This window comes from Oncorhynchus tshawytscha, linkage group LG10 (genome assembly GCF_018296145.1).
Source record: "Oncorhynchus tshawytscha isolate Ot180627B linkage group LG10, Otsh_v2.0, whole genome shotgun sequence".
NCBI lineage: Eukaryota > Metazoa > Chordata > Actinopteri > Salmoniformes > Salmonidae > Oncorhynchus > Oncorhynchus tshawytscha.
The window spans coordinates 39,095,692-39,113,445 of NC_056438.1; the positions used below are offsets into that span (position 1 = coordinate 39,095,692).

At 41.3% G+C, this 17,754-nt stretch overlaps 1 protein-coding gene across 5 annotated transcripts in view; it reads left to right on the forward strand.

The window, feature by feature from the left end:
- The window catches only part of efr3a (EFR3 homolog A (S. cerevisiae)), a 248,436-nt gene that overhangs the window by 219,736 nt on the left and 10,946 nt on the right, over window positions 1-17,754 (forward strand). For all 5 annotated transcript variants that reach the window (XM_024419921.2, XM_024419917.2, XM_024419920.2 and 2 more), the window contains exons 19-21: window positions 8,817-8,944; window positions 16,285-16,370; window positions 16,792-16,840. In XM_024419921.2, the coding sequence (XP_024275689.1) occupies window positions 8,817-8,944; window positions 16,285-16,370; window positions 16,792-16,840 (263 nt within the window). The remainder of the gene's footprint in view (window positions 1-8,816; window positions 8,945-16,284; window positions 16,371-16,791; window positions 16,841-17,754) is intronic.

A 17,754-nucleotide genomic window follows, 5' to 3' on the forward strand; every position in this document is an offset into this window, starting at 1 on the left:
TGTGGTCAGTAATTGTTAGCATGAGTTGTGTGGGTTTGCTCAGTGATTGTGGTCAGTAGTTTTGGTCTATACTTTTGGTTTGTGGTTGTGGTCAGTAGGTGTGTGGTTGTGGTAAGTAGTTGTGTGGTTGTTGTCAGTACTTGTGGTCATTCGATTTGGTCAGTAGTTGTGTGGTTGTGGTCAGTAGTTGCAGTCAGTAGTTGTGTGTTCAGGGGTTGTTTGGTCAGTTGTTGTGGTCAGGAGTTGTGTGGTTGTGGCGGTCACAACATTTTGTCAGACAGTGATTGTTAAGCAAATAACTGTCTGTTTCACGGTAATTGATCGTTAATTAACAAAAACACATTAAGCATCTCCTGGATTCCACACACAGCCTACAAGCCACTGATGCAGACCTTTGGAAGATGTAAAAAGTCTAATAAATCCATGTAATATAGCCTACATTTTATTATATAGCCTACATTTGATTATTTTAGACAGATCTAAATAAGCATGATATGAAGAAACTTTAGTCTATTTCAGAGGAACAGAATAGCATACTCCGAGTTATCACTATTGTCATGTCTACCCCTCTCTGGCGCTCATTGTCGCCAGTTTACTTATTATGCACACCTGCCACCATCGTTACGTGCATCTGCGCCTCATGAGACTCCCCTATATCCCTGTCACTCCCTTTGGTTCTTTCCCCAGGCAGTATTAGTTATGTTTCTCATGTCCAGACGCTACTCTTGTTTTGTATTAAATTCACCCCCTGTACTTGCTTCCAGACCCCCAGCATCTGCGTTACACGTATGTTACGTCCTGATCTGGCTATGCCAAATGGCTTTGTGCTACAACCCCGGGATGGAACACGAGAGTCTCACAGCGGTGGCGGTCTGCCTGCTTCTTCTGATAGTGGATGGCACACGGAGTCTAACGTGAGCCTCGCTCCACATGTCTTCTGTGCTCCTGAACCACTCATCCACTGCAGGAGCTTCAGTCTGTCCCGGGCTCCACTGAGCCAGGGCTGGCTAAAAATCGAGAACACACTAGAAGGGAGTCAGCCCGGTGGAGGAGTAACGTAACAAATTTTGTGCGTACTCCACCCATGGAAGCGTACTCCGCCCATGGAAGGAATGAGGCTTATACCCGGAAGTCCAACGCTGTGGCAACAGTACATAAGGGACAGTCGACTATGTGCAATTGACAAAAAAAAGGGGTTGGCAGAAAGTGATGAAGAGGGGATAGATACTCACACCTGCCCCAGGAAGTAGAAAATCACGTGACCATCCCTCGGCTCTTGTGGATCCCGAGCTGGGACGTACCGGACACTGCTGTAGCTGGAGCCCTCCTTGACCACAATAGAGAGAGAGCCTCAGCTGTCTCCGACTGCGTCGCTTTGCCGCAGGGAAGCATGTGACCCCTACCTCCATGGGTTCAGGCTCTGATCCAGAGTGGTCACTGAGGGATGGAGTGAAGCGATGAGAGTGCCGACGCTCCTGAAGTAGGTTATCCAGACAGATGGCCAACACGATGAGTGTGTCGAAGGACAGGCCAGTTCCGTCTGGACCTCCTCGCGCAGTCCTCTACTGAATAGCTTACGAAGCGCCGGCTTATTCCATCCGCTGGATGCTGCTACTGTCCGGAAGGGGGGTGCGTGCTCTGCAGCAGTCTTGTCCTCCTGCCCTCCGGTGGATGATCGAAGATACCTCTGAACAGAGCCATGAACCACTTGTACGAATCCAGCTCCTCCTCTCCTCTCTCCCAGACAGCCGTGGCCCATTCCAACACTCGCCCACTCAGCAGAGAAATAACCGTGGCAACCTTGGTCCTCTCGTGGTGGGGGCTCCGGGAGTGACAAGTGGGCATCGCTGACCTGGGCGGGTTGCTGAATGGGCTGGTGTGCTGGGTCGACTGTTGGTAGAGTATCCTCCGCTAGTTGAATGCAACGCCTCTCGGGTATGTTCAAGATGTTGAACAATGTGAAGAACCTCTTCCATAGCCGTCCCCAGTTGCGCCAGCTGGTCGTGGTGTTGACGAAGTAGGTATCCATGTTCATCAACTGTCTGGGAGAGGTTCTGATTTCTTGTTGCTTCCATTTTGTGAGGCAGTGTTCTGTATTGTAGACGCTGGGAGTCGAGAAGCAGGTGGTAAGTTTAATATAACAAAGGACATGGAAATATACAACATAGGAGTAGTGTCTTGACATAGAAACAATACTGCCTAGGGAAAGAACCTAAAGGAGTGCAAGATAAAGGGGAGGTAATGAGTGCGGTAATGGAGTCCAGGTGTGCCTCATGATGAAGTGCAGGTACACGTAATGATTGATGCCAGGTGCGCGTAATGATAGTTGCCAGGACCGGTGGTTAGTAAACCAGCGACGTCGAGGGGAGGAGCAGGAGTGGACGTGACACAACACTAGTTAATTTCGCAGACAGGATTTGCTTAGAATTCCGTGGCATTATTTCATATATATATTATTTAATGGAATGAAGACTACAATTGAACAAAGCTGAATAACATAGAAAGGATATTTTCTCCAAACGATTTGAGGGAGTGCGCACATGCGGCTATTCTGTGTTGAGCGGTTAACAAAGAAATAGGTACTCCTATATGCTTCATTTGCCGCATGATGCAACTCTAATGATGATTTGAAAAAAGTTGCTTGAAAGGCATGAGCTCTGCTTTGTTTTTTTTGCGCAGGCTGTACACACTCGGTCTCTCATTCACAATTTGACAAGCACTTGATAATGGCTCGAATTTTATGGTGGCATCCCCTTTGTGTGGTCGTAATGCAGCCTAAAAAAATCCATTCCTTTTGCGGTCTGTGGCTGTTGTGCACATTATACCGTTTGATTGGCGTTTCCAGCTGAAACTGTGTAAGAGGAGTAGTGTGAAGCAGAAGAAGAAAGATTTAAAGTCGGGACTTTTGCTTCACAATAATGTGAGTGAGTATGTAAGAAATCTGGAGTTGTGCATTGCTTTGCATGCACACCTACACTGAACAAAAATATAAACGCAACATGCAACAATTTCAAAGATGCTACTGAGTTATGGTTCATATAAGGACGTCAGTCAATTTAAATAAATTCATCTACTGTACTCTACTATACTTTACTGTGTACTGTACTCTGCTCTGCTGTACTGCACTGTGCTGCATTGTGCTGTCCAAACTTGTGAAACATAGATGTCTATGATTGGTTCAGATTTGGACCGGACCAAATCTGACCGTCTATGTTAGGGCCAAATATAGGCATAAGTGCCCATCTTTGGTCCTGGCTCGTGCACGCTAGCCAAGAAAAATGATGTGAACCCTTTGGAATTACCTGGATTTCTGCATGAATTGGTCATCAAATTTGACAAACATAGTGTGCTTAAACTAATAACAGACAAATTATTGTATTTTTCTTGTCTATATTGAATACATCATTTAAACATTTACAGTGTAGGTTTGAAGAAGTATGTGAACCTCTAGGTTAATGACCTCTCTAAAAGCTAATTGGAGTCAGGAGTCAGCTAACCTGGAGTCCAATCAATGAGACGAGATTGGAGATGTTGGTTAGAGCTGCCTTGCCCTATAAAAAACACTCACAAAATTTGAGTTTGCTATTCACAAGAAGCATTGCCTGATGTGAACCATGCCTCGAACAATTATTATTATTTTTGTACATTTTTACCTTTATTTAACCAGGCAAGTCAGTTAAGAACAAATTCTTATTTTCAATGACGGCCTAGGAACAGTGGGTTAACTGCCTGTTCAGGGGCAGAACGACAGATTTGTACCTTGTCAGCTCGGGGGTTTGAACTTGCAACCTTCTGGTTACTAGTCCAACGCTCTAACCACTAGGGTACCCTGCCGCCCCAAAAAGATCTCACAAGACCTAAGATTAAGAAATATTGACTTGCATAAAGCTGGAAAGGGTTACAAAAGCATTTCTAAAAGCCTTGATGTTCATCAGTCCATGGTAAGACAAATTGTCTATAAATGAAGAAAGTTCAGCACTGTTGCTACTCTACCTAGGAGTGGCCGTCCTGCAAAGATGACGACAAGAACACAGCACGGAATGCTCAATGAGGTTAAGAAGAATCCAAGAGTGACAGCTAAAGACTTACAGAAATTGCTGGAACATGCTAATATCTCTATTGACGAGTCTACAATACATAAAACACTAAACAAGAGTGGGGTTGATGCTTTCCCGAGTCGTAGTGGGAGGACGACACAACATATCGCGTGACTCCAAGCTTACTTCAATATTGTTTTTTTTTAATATCATTTCCACCAGCACCATTTCTCACAACAACAACAAAAAATACTCAAAAAGACCCCACCTTGTCTAACTTATTTTTTGGCGTCAATTTTTGGAACGTTTACTGACAAATTTGCTGTTTCCATTAGGCCTGTCATTACATGTTTTATCCGACATGTACTGTATTTTACTCGCATAAAAAGGTTGGATGGAAACCTGGTGTATAATATATGACCCAACACACCTCCAGGCTGTGTAATGGCTATTTGACCAAGGAGAGTGATGGAGTGCTGCATTAGATGACCTGACCTCCACAATCACCCGACCTCAAACGAATTGAGATGGTTTGGGATGAGTTGGTCGGAAGAATGAAGAAAAAAAGCAGCCAACAAGTGCTCAGCATATGTGGGAACTTCTTCATGACTGTTGGAAAAGCATTCCTCATGAAGCTGGTTGAGAGAATGCCAAGAGTGTGCAAAGCTGTCATCAAAGCAAAGGGTGGCTACTTTGAAGAATCTAAAATATATTTAGATTTGTTTAACACTTTTTTTGGCTACTGCATGATTCCATATGTGTTATTTCATAGTTTTGATGTCTTCACTAATATTCCACAATGTAGAAAATAGTTTTTTTTAATCCCCTGTATGAGTAGGTGTGTCCCAACTTTTGAATGGTACTGTAAATATAGTATCCACAAGTTCATTTGACTCTGGGGAAGTAAATAAATTGCTTTATTGCCAAAGTCCTGTAGCATACCTTTAACATATGGTGGTAATTGCCGAAGGATGAGGACACACAAAGAAACCCGAGTCAAAAAAATCCTATATGATTCCAATAGAAAATCCAATCAGATTTTGGAACCTATCCTATAGGATTTTATCCAATAAGACTGGTTCCAAAATCTGATAAGATTTTTCAATTGATCATACTGCAAATTAACTTGCAGCCTTTAATCTTTCATATATTGTGATGGTGTGCTGAAGAGGTTGAGAACCTCAGGGAATTGCCACTGGTGTGAGTAGGCAGAGATCTGGAAACAGAGGAAAGAGGCTGTTTCTGTGCCATATTTAGCTGTGAGATTGTCCATACAATGTGGTTTAAAATAGCAATGAATAGAATAATATCAACACTATGCCTTGACCGGTTATAATAAGTAGGCAGGGTGAATGAACGGGCTGCTGCACAGTCATTATGGGAGCTCTTTCTAGTGCGCCCGGTTAAATTGTGCTTAAGAGCTCTTTTTAACTTTAGAAATGGTTAAACTAGTGAGAAATGGGTTCACTATCAGCCTAAATTGAAATATACATGTGTACACTATCAGAATAAATTGAAATGTATAATATTATGAATATTATATATTGCGCTAATTTCCTGTACGTGGACAGTATGCATTACTACATTACACAAGCTCACGGTTTGACCACATCCAATTAGCTATCTAGTCAGTTGACAGGCAATATGTGGCTAACAGTAGTTTCTTAGTTAGCATAAAATGAGTGCATAAAATGTTGTACAATGACAAATATGACTAAAACATTGACCACTTTGTCAGGAAACATAAGAAAACCGGAGATGCTCTGCACAGCCACAGGTGGCGAGTTTGCACTAGCTCACAGCGCTACTTAGCCTATCAGTGAAGTCATCAGTCACTTTTGAAGACAAAGGTTTTCTTACAGGTGAATGAAACAGAAATTAATATAGAACTGTTGTTTTCCGATCAACGAAAATGTTGTATTATATTGGAACTAATGACAACAAACTATAATTTAATGGGTTCAATTAAGAAGAAAAAGAGTTCTAATGATATTCTGATTGGGGAGACAAAATCCTACCAGTCTTATCAAAAACCTATAGGATCCAACATGATAACTTTTGATTTTCATTTGGGAAAAAAGGTAGTCCAATATGATTCCAATACGATTCTGATAGAGTGGATACAAAATCCTATAGGATTCTATATGATTAAAAAAATGTATATAATAAAAATAAAAATAAATTACTAGGGTATCCCATCTCTGTACCCCACACATACATACATACAGTACATTTATCTGTAAGGTCCCTCAATCAAGTAGTGCATTTCAAGCACCGATCCAACCAAAAAGACCAGAGAAGTTTTTCAATGCATCGCAAAGAAGGGTAAAAAATAAAATTAAAAAGCAGTCGCTGAAAATCCCTTTGAGCAAGGTGAAGTTATTAATTAGGCTTTGGATGGTGTATCAATACTCCCAGTTACGACAAAGATACAGGTGTCCTTCCTAACTCAGTTGCCAGAGAGTAAGGAAACTGCTCAGGGATTTTACCATGAGGCCAATTGTGATTTTTAAACAGTTACAGAGTATCATGTTTGTGATAGGAGAAAACTGAGAATGGTTCAACAACATTGTAGTTACTCCACAATACTAACCTAAATGACAGATTGAAAAGAAGGAAGCCAGTACAGAATAAAAAACATGCATCCTGTTTGCAACAGTGCACTAAAGTAATTCTGCCAGAGATGTGGCAAAGAAATTAACTATAGGGTTTTGGCAAATCCCACACAACACATCACTTCATATTTTCAAGCATGGTGGTGGCTACATCATGTTATGGGTATGCTTGTCATTGGCAAGGACTATGGAGGTTGTTTTTTTTTTTTTTTAAATGAACTGAAGAGAGCTAAGCACAGGACAATTCCGAGAGGAAAACACGGTTGTCTGCTTTACAACATACACTGGGAGACTATTCACCTTTCAGCAGGACAATAACCTAAAACACAAAGCCAAATCTACTCCGGATTTGCTTACCAAGAAGACATTGACTGTTCCTAAATGGCCCAGTTATAGTGTTGACTTATATCGGCTTGACAGTCTATGGCAAGACATGAAAATGGCTGTCTAACAATGATCAACAATCAACTTGACAGAGCTTGAAGAATTTTTAAAAGAATAATGGGCAAATATTGTATAATCCAGGTGTGCAAAGCTCTTAGAAATGTACCCCAAAAGACTCACAGCTGTAATCGCCACCAAAGGTGCTTCTACAAAGTATTGACTCAGGGGTGTGAATACTTACACTACCTTTCAAAAGTTTGGGGTCACTTAGAAATGTCCTTGTTTAGAAAGAAAAGCACATTTTTTTGTCCATTTTTAAAACAACATCAGAAATACAGTGTAAATGTTGTAAATGACTATTGTAGCTGGAAACTGCAGATTTTTAAAAATGGAATATCTAGATAGGTGTACAGATTCACATTATCAGCAACCATCACTCCTGTGTTCCAATGGCACGTTGTGTTAGCTAATCCAGGTTTATGATTTTTTTTCACGGCTAATTGATCATTAGAAAACCCTTTTGCAATTATGTTAGCACAGCTGAAAACTGTTGTGCTGATTAAAGAAGGAATAAAACTGGCCTTCTTTAGACTAGATAAGTATCTGGAGCATCAGCATTTGTGGGTTCCATTACAGGCTCAAAATGTCTAGAAACAAAGAACTTTCTTCTGAAACTCGTCAGTCTATTCTTGTTCTGAGAAATTAAGGCTATTCCATGCGAGAAATTGCCAAGAAACTGAAGATCTCGTACAACGCTGTGTACTACTCCCTTCACAGAACAGCGCATACTGGCTCTAACCAGAATTGAAAGAGGAGTGGGAGGCCCCGGTGCACAACTGAGCAAGAGGACAAGTACATTTAGAGTGTCTAGTCCTCAACTGGCAGCTTCATTAAATAGTACCCGCAAAACACCAGTCAATGTCAACAGTGAAGAGGCGACTCTGGGATGCTGGCCTTCTAGGCAGAGTTGCAAAGTAAATGCCATATCTCAGACTGGCCAATAAAAACAAAAGATTAAGATGGGCAAAAGAAAACAGACACTGGACAGTGGAGCTCTGCCTAGAAGGCCAGCATCCCGGAGTCGTCTCTTTAATGTTGACGTTGAGACTGGTGTGTTGCAGGTACTAGGGTTTTCCAATGAGCAATTAGCCTTTTAAAATGATAAACTTGGATTAGCTAACACCATTGGAACACAGGAGTGATGGTTGCTGATAATGGGACTCCGTACGCCTATGTAGCTATTCCATAAAAAATCTGCCATTTCCAGCTACAATAGTCATTTACAACATTACCGATGTCTACACTGTATTTCTGATCAATTTGAGTTTATTGTAATGAACAAAAAATGTGCTTTTCTTTCTAAAACAAGGACATTTCTAAATGACCCCAAACTTTTGAATGGTAGTGGATGTAAATTTGATGGTTCTGTATTTCATTTTCAATTAATTTGCTAAAATTTCTAAAAACATGTTTTCACATGTCATTATGGGATATTGTGTGTAGATGGGTGACAAAAACGATTTAGAATTCAGGCTGTAACACAACAAAGTGTGGATTAAGTCGAGGGGTATGAATACTTTCTGAAGGCACTGTTTGCAAAGAGTGTGTGGTTGTCTTTAATATAGCCTACCATTCATTGTGTCACTCATTAACCATTCTCTATGCCTCAAGTTACCACACTACCACATAAATGTATGGCTCTGTTTTTGTCATAGCAAATAAGAGAGCTTTACCTGGAATTAGCATTAGCTCTCTCACTATGGTTTTCCTTCCTTTTCAGGCTTCCAAATTGTCTTGAGAAGGAAGACCGGAGCCTATATTTCCAGACGGTTGACCTGGCGGAGTGCCTGGTCGCGCCAGGATACAACGCTGAGCGTCTCTCAATCCCCTACGTCCCCCAAGTGACAGGTAAGCACAGTTTTGTAGATAGGAGAAAACACAGATGGGGTGGTTTAGGTTCAGTTTTGCCTTTTATATCACAATGAATAAGATTTACATGGACAGGAGGGACCTCATCCCAGATCACCATTCCTATTCCGAGAAGCTTGATCCATCCAGCCCCTGAAAACGCATTAGAAAAGAAAGGAATGTAGCAGCTTGCTGCCGAAACATTGGACATCAGATCAATCGGTTGCATTGGAACTATAAAGTGTAAGGTGTAAGCACATTTTTCACAATATGGTTTTCACATTTGTTCATGTAGGACAGGGCTCTCCAACCCCAGTTATAACTAACCTGATTCAGGTTATCAATAAGCTAATTATTAGAATCAGGTGTGCTAGATTAGGGTTGGAGCGAAAACCTACAGGACAGTAGCTCTCCAGGAACGAGGTTGGAGACCCCTGATGTACAGAAATGTGTTTTCATTTATTGCAGTTGTTCATGTAGGTAGGGTGTCATTATTTCTATACTCTTGATAAACATTGACTATAAATCATTTAATTTCTTACTTGTACAGTAAGAGTGTGGTAAGTCTTAAATTGACTCAGAAAGCAACATGGTAATTAGCTGTTTGTTTTGTTTCCTTCCCACTCCTATTGTTTGACTCAGTCCTATACACGGTAGGGAAGATCCTCCACAGGTGCAGGCAGACGTCGCAAGGTAACCCGACCAAATAGAGGAGCTTAGTTTGACGCCCAATCCTCTGTAGTCATAGTACCTGTGTCACTGCTCTCCCAACATGGTGCAACAGTCTCTGTTGGTGTCCATTTTGGCACAACACTAATTGAATGCAGTGAATATTTGGGTTTCTCTTTAGTGTATTGTCAAGTGAGCCAGATTCTGACCTTTTCAACACAAGTATGTTTATAAGTGAAGCTAAATTAGTGTATTATTTAAAGCGAACTGACCCATTGCACATCGATAGCACCAAGGTTGGAGGTCGTTGACCTATAGATTACCCTTTCACCTCAACTCCGGACCAGAGCCCCAATTCTCACATGTCCACCTTTGACCTCTAAAAAAGGGCGTTCCCTACTGCCCATTCCCCAAATACACTGTTGCTTTGAAACCAAGCAGAAGCCCTCGTAGATTCCAGAGCATCGTTGAATGATTTGTCAATTAGATATGTCTTTCAATTCATACTTCAAGTGTACTGTATGATATTAATGTTTGTAACTATGTCACTTGCATTTGGATTTATGTTATGGTGAGTACAATTTATAGGTGTATAGCAGTAAAGGGTTTTGTGAGTAATGTTGATACTAGTCATCTCTGCAGAATTTGCTGTGTAGCATAGATATGTCAAATGTGTTAGATATTTTAGAAAGCTGCTTGTCTTTGTCAGTACTTAGTACAGTAGTTGCATTGAACTTGTACTGTTTATCATTTTTTATTGTATGCTGTCACATGTACAGTGCTTTCAGAAGTTATTCACACCCCTTCACTTTTTCCACGTTTGTGACCGACCAGCTCAAATCGGCCTTATGTAACAAAACTTGAAATTGTGTTTTTTTTTAAATTGGATAGTAGAGTAGAGACTCAAAACTACAAAATAGTATATCATACACTGCATTTTTGAGGAACAATGGGAAAGTAATTCTGCTTTGAAAGTTTACAAACTTGTAAACTCCCTTTTGAGAAAATGGCCTTTGAATATTTTGGTACCTAGTGGAAAGCTCTCCTTTGTCTACACCCATTCAGCATTGTTCACGCCCTCATAAGCCAGCCCCACCCAGCTCTTTAAGGATTCACATGTGAGGTCATGTACGAAACAGTGAGTAGTGTGGGTCTCTACAGAAGGTGTAAACGGTACAGCCAAATGGTTACTGGCATAGTAGCAATATCAGAAATAGAAACTGTCAATATGAAATAATATACAGTATGTACAAGAACAATATCAGCGATAGATGAGGTAGTTAGTTATATGCTTACAATCAGGGGTAAAGTGGCTGAGCAGGAGGATAACATGTTTTTATTGTAGCAGCAACGTATGGCGTGTGTGTGTTAGGAGAGAGTCATTTGAATAGAGGCACTGCAGATAGTGCTGATGACTAGTCCGTCCGAACCACACACGAACAAGGGAATCTATATTCGGAGAGCCTGTTTCTATCCTGCCCTTGACTTTGGTGCAGGGCATGTGATGTCCTCTTCGTTGCAAAACTCCCTGATCTTCTCAAAAACATACGTTTGTCTAGCTGTGTCCAGTCCAGGTGGTGCTTGTACAGGCAGACCATCTATGGGAGGAAGGATGTCAGCATTGCGCAGCAGCTTGGTTTGGCCTGTGATCAGGAAGTGAAGTTCCAGACTGTGGTGGAGCTTGTGCATGGTCAGCCAGGCACAATACCAGAGCACAAATTTGTTCTTGTTTTAGCCACTGCAGTTATCACAATTCAGGTCCACACGTGTTTCCCCAACTCCGTAGTTGGTCAAGAAAGGGTGCATGTAGTTGAGGACTGCGCTGCTGACTTTGCTGGATGACATGCCTTCATCAATCAAGTAGTTGACTTGTTGTGGGTTTCCTTCACAGCAGACACCAAACAAGGCACACTTGAGAGGAGTTAGAAAGTAGATGGGGCCTGGCTGCATAGGGTCAGAAGGATAGTGCACCTGCAAACAACAAAATAATATTAAGATAAGTTAATGAAAAGAAAATGTAACATGAAACGTAATATCATTTTTTAATGCATCATTATCAGGTAAGTTTCACTTACCTACAAGTGTGCGGAGCAGCAGCACTGCATACAGAAACATCATCATAAACTAGAGGAACACACAACTACACATACCTCTGGAAAATACAGAAATAATGTGAGATCAATAAAAGTGGTGCCAATCATGTTGAGGTCCATTAAATAATCAAAACGTGTTGTTTGTGCTTTACATACCAAGTGTTGTCATTGATTCCTTGTAGAAATGCCATACTGCTCCTTTTGTCACATGGGATGGCAGCAGCTTTCCTCCAAAATGTTTGTGTCCTGGTAAGACTATTGCATTATCCTCTGCATAGTTGTTGATGAAGTTCACCACTCGCTGCAAGTCCTCATGCTTCAGGTGTAACCTGTGCTTTGGCCAGCTCTCTTTTTGGTGGAAGGCATTAGACCATTATCCTTGTACTACTGGTGGAGGAGAGTCAGGCTTGTTCTACTGATGCTGAAAGACAAATTCCAGATACAAGTATGTTGTCATTATTATACAATGATAACCGTAATCACCGTCAGACACACCTGGCTAACTTGATGGGTCACGTAATCATCTGGCGAAGTGGAGTCTTTTGTTTAGACATGCTAGCTAAACAATGAACCAACATAATCCCAATCCATAGAGTACTAGCAATACAAACCGATTTTCATAGCTAGCTAAAGTTAACCAAAAAGGTTCAATGATAGCTAGTTAGCTAGCTAACATTAGGCTATAACTAGCCATGCGAAATGGCATTCTGAGATAACATTACTATACACAGATCATAAATGTAATGTTAGCTAGCGAGCCAGCCATCTAATGTCAGCTAGCTAGCTAACAGTAAGCTTTAACTTGGGGTATTTTGTTTAGACATGTAGCTAGCTGGCTAAACAATGAACCAACATAATCCCAATCCATAGAGTACTAGCAATACGAACCAATTGTCATAGCTAACTAAAGTTAACCAAATAAAGTCGGCAAAAAAAGAAACGTCCTCTCATTGTCAACTGCGTTTATTTTCAGCAAACTTAACATGTGTAAATATTTGTATGATCATAACAACAGTCACGCCCTGACCATAGAGAGCTCTCTATGGTGTAGTAGGTCAGGGTGTGACGAGGGGGTGTTCTAGTTTAAACTTTCTATGTTGGTGTTTTGGTTTGGTTCCCAATTACAGGAAGCTGGTAATTGTTGACTAATTGGGGATCATATTTAAGTAGCTGTTTTTCCCACCTGTGTTTGTGGGATATTATTTTGTGTTTGTGCATGTGCACCACGTAGTCACATTTCGTTGGTCCTTTATTTGGTTTTGTTTGAAGTTTCACTTGATACTAAAGATATGGAACTCTACGTACGCTGCGCCTTGGTCCGTCTCTACACACGATCGTGACAATAACTGACAAAAACCTGAACAAAAGGTTGGTCAAAATCAAAAGTAACAGTCAGTATCAAGTGTGGCCACCAGCTGCATGAAGTATTGCATTGCATCTCCTCCTCATGGACTGCACCAGATTTGCCAGTTCTTGCTGTGAGATGTTACCCCACTCTTCCACCAAAGCACCTGCAAGTTCCCAGACATTTCTGTGGGGAATGGCCCTAGCTCTCACCCTCCGATCCAACAGGTCCCAAACGTGCTAAATGGGAACGAGCAGTATGGCTGGTGGCATTGTCATGCTGGAGGGTCCGTGCCCATAGGCGACGTTGTTGCCCAGTGATGTCTGGTGAGGACCTGCCTTACAACAGGCCTACAAGCCTTCAGTCCAGCCTCTCTCAGCCTATTGCGGACAGTCTGAGCACTGATGGAGGGATTGTGCAATCCTGGTGTAACTCAGGCAATTTTTGTTGCCATCCTGTACCTGTCCCGCAGGTATGATGTTCGGATGTACCGATCCTGTGCAGGTGTTGTTACACGTGGTCTGCCACTGCGAGGATGATCAGCTGTCTGTCCTGTCCCCCTGTAGCGCTGTCTTAGGCATCTCACAACACGGACATTGCATTTTTTGCCCTGGCCACATCTGCAGTCCTCATGCATTCCTTGCAGCGTGCCTTAGGCACGTTCACGCAGTGTGTTTTGGTGTTTTTCAGAGTCAGTAGAAAGGCCTCTTAGTGTCCTAAATTTTCATAACTGTGACCTTAATTGCCTACCGTCTGTAAGCTGTTAGTGTCTTAACGACCGTTCCACAGGTGCATGTTCATTAATTGTTTATGGTTCATTGAACAAGCATGGGAAACCGTGTTTAAACCCAGTGTTTAAACCCTACAATGAAGACCTGTGAAGTTATTTGGATTTTTATGAATTATCTTTGAAAGACAGGGTCCTGAAAAAGGTCAGTTTATTCTTTTGCTGAGTTTATTTGTTCAGCACTTTTGAAATGTACGGCTACATATTTCAGAACATAGGCCGTTCTTACAGTATTCTCCCTGTACACCAAGTCAGAACCGTAGGATAAATAAAGGGGTCATATAAGCAGACAATGAAAGCTCTTACAATATTCTATGATGACATTTCTCTAAAACAAGGTATAGGCTACATATGCACCAACAAGTCAGATTAGTAAGCTAAGTTATGAGGGGGAAAGTGACCACATTTTTAGGTGAGGTATATGGGCTACTAACAGCTTACTACACCTCATACACGTTCTTAGCTACAGTATACATATTTCCCTGGCGTATTATGCAATTTATGCAGCAGCATGCAAGACATTTTTGGACTCACCGCTGTGCTGTGCTCACTTGAACAGGAAGGTAGCGCAGCGGTCCTTCTTGTGGGCAAATTTTGTCATGAATTTATGGTGCTAGAAAAAAAACAAGGTTGAATCATGACGTCAGTGATCTTCAGGTCGGCGCATCTAGAAAGTGGTTAGAGCGTTGGACTAGTAACCGAACGGTTGCAAGATCGAATCCCCGAGCTGACAAGGTAAAAATCTGTCGTTCTGCCCCTGAGCAAGGCAGTTAACCCACTGTTCCTAGGCCGTCATTGAAAATAAGAATTTGTTCTTAACTGACTTGCCTAGTTAAATAAAGGTAAAACGATATGTATTTTCCCAGTCGGCGCTATTTTTTTTTCCTGAGTTTCCAGTTGTTTTGACCGCAGCAGAAGTCATGCTGGATTGACAGCATGGCCAATCTATTCAACCTTTTCTGGCCCATGGTGTTGCGTGTGAATGTTTATCCTTTTAAGCTTGGAAAAGATACCCTTAAACCCAGAACACACCCTCTCCACCAAATAGCAGTGAGGGGAAGCAAAATAGTGATTGCTTTGCAACGCTTGCCTAGCTTGCTTGATACGATTTTGAAAGTAGGATGTTGACATGATCAGTCCAATCAAAGCTATGGTAGATATAATGTGATTTGAGGTCATTTTATCAGTGGGCAATGATCTTGAGCCTTCTTGGATGGGCACTTCTAATGTAAATCTATGGCAGCACCCAAGGGGCTTGAACTTTCTAGCTCTCCGTGTAGATTTTGCGGTGAGGTAGTGTCCCCATGAGTAACAGAACACTGAGCCAAACCCGGCGCAACTAGAGAAGATTACCAACCCCTATGCCCTGTATTTTCCGCTGGCTGCCCCTCCACCACAGAAAGCACTGAGATAGGCTGAAACACCTGCATGTTGGAGCTGTCTTACTCAAGAAAGCTTGCCCTGAATGACAGGTTGCCACTGACTATTCGACACCATCATGTAGATCCATGGTAGTCACCATGTTAGTGTTTAGGTACCAAACTGCTTTAGTCGAGAGTATTCAGTGTGAATATGGTAATGCCAATATCCACAACACACACACACACTGGACACACACACTGAGCTCTCATTAGCACCTTTCCACAAGTGGCTAGCTCATTAGTCATACCTGTTTAGTGTGTTTCAAGCTGTATGGGTCACATTGGTTTACACAGGTTTTTACCTACAATAATGAACACTTTTTTTCCTTTTTTTTCTCTTTTCTTTTTAAGACTTTTTAAAATGTATTTTATTTCACCTTTATTTAACCAGGTAGGCCAGTTGAGAACAAGTTCTCATTTACAACTGCGACCTGGCCATGATTAAGCAAAGCAGTGCGACAAAAACAACAACACAGAGTTACACATAGACAAACGGTCTGGCTCGGACAGTGCTTGCTTGCTTGCTTACTTACTTACTTACTACCTCGGACAGGCACCACAACAAGTATATGATTCAGTTTAATTGAAGAATTTGACAGACCGTCTCCCAATACTATACTTAATGGTATATAACAAATGTACTGCATTCAATCTTGATTTAGAAACCCATTCATCTGACATATTTGTTTTTCTTTATTTTCTTCCTTTTGTATTATTTTTATTGAGACATGCAGGTGGGGGGAAACAGATTAGGGTTGGAGTGGGGATTTAAACCCCGGTCTCCGGTGGTGAGAGGAGTGCATATGTGTGAAGCTGGGAGTTTTTCTGCTCCACTACAGGCTCTGCACATCAGAGATGTTTAATGGCGTTGAAATGCATTTTGTATCGTATGTATGACGCGGTTACAAAAAAGAGAGTAAGCTAGATAGCACGTGTGTTCCAGTACTATTCTTGACTAACACTATACTGTGTACTTCAAACTGCAGTATGCCAACCTCCACTGAAGTAGTTGTTTTATGATGCAGATGAAGACCGCCTCACCAGAAGAAAGAGTTTGGTTGACACCATTTCTCTTCAAGTGGATTTCCCTTCCGATAGCCTACCAGACAAGGTACGTCTGAACATATGTATGCTGTCCTGATACAGTGAAAATAATTTAACAAATCAAATAAAGGAAAAGGAGGCAAGCTCTGAGTGCGGCTCTATTATGTTTTTGCATGTCTGAACATAAACAAATTAAACTTTCAATACTCCAACAACATTGAACACCCAAGCAGTGCTTTCTATCGCACCGAAATGTACGTCATGCCTTTTGATTGTGATTTCTGAGATCGTTGTGGGGATAATGGGGGTATCCGGTTTCACTTGGTATCAGGAAAAGTTGGTTTCTCTAATATATGGGATAAAGCCATATATTGTAGGTATTCGAATGATTATAAAACCATATACACCTGATATAGTGTAAGTACAAGGAAGATTTCTCAATGCCCAGGGTTCTGTTGAGTAAAGTACTCCACTTTCTTTCTTTGCAGTCTCTGCTGGCTGAGGAGATCACCTTCGAGACTCTGAAAAAGGCCATTGGTAAGGCATTGGAAACCCTGTAGTTATGAGCAGAACCCCTTCAACCGTATTAGTCTTTGTAAAGTCTATCATAGCACACAGCATTTTAGCAAGCATAGTTAATAATCGACCAGGCAGGCCAAAATGACAAAACAGGCTGAAATTTCAGGCGGTCTTTTCAAAATGACGTTTTTGACTGCACTGAGCCTTTAAGCTCAGTTGCTCAAAATGGAACATAGTGGTTAATGTGTCAATGAAATCAAATAACATTTTGATTGTTCACATACACATGGTTAGCAGATGTTATTGCGAGTGTAGCTAAATGCTTGTGCTTTTAGTTCCGACATTGCAACAATATCTAACATGTAATCTAACAATTCCACAACAACTAACCCTTTCTTGATAAAGTGATGATTGTATAACACAAAATTGATGATTTCGGATTCATGTTTACATATCTTGCATTACTCATCTCATATGTATATACTGTATTTTATACCATCTATTGCATCTTGCCTTTGCCGCTCTGTCATTGCGCATTCATATATTTATATGTATATATACTTATATTCTTATTTGGGGCGGCAGGATAGCCTAATGGTTAGAGCGTTGGACTAGTAACCGGAAGGTTGCAAGTTCAAACCCTCGAGCTGACAAGGTACAAATCTGTCGTTCTGCCCCTGAACAGGCAGTTAACCCACTGTTCCTAGGCCGTCATTGAAAATAAGAATTTGTTCTTAACTGACTTGCCTAGTTAAATAAAGGTAAATTAAATTAAATTCCATACCTTTACTTAGACGTGTGTGTATTAGTTAGTTGTTGTGGAATTGTTAGATTACATGTTAGATATTGTTGCAATGTCGGAACTAAAAGCACAAGCATTTCGCTACACTCGCAATAACATCTGGTAACCATGTGTATGTGAAAAATCAAAT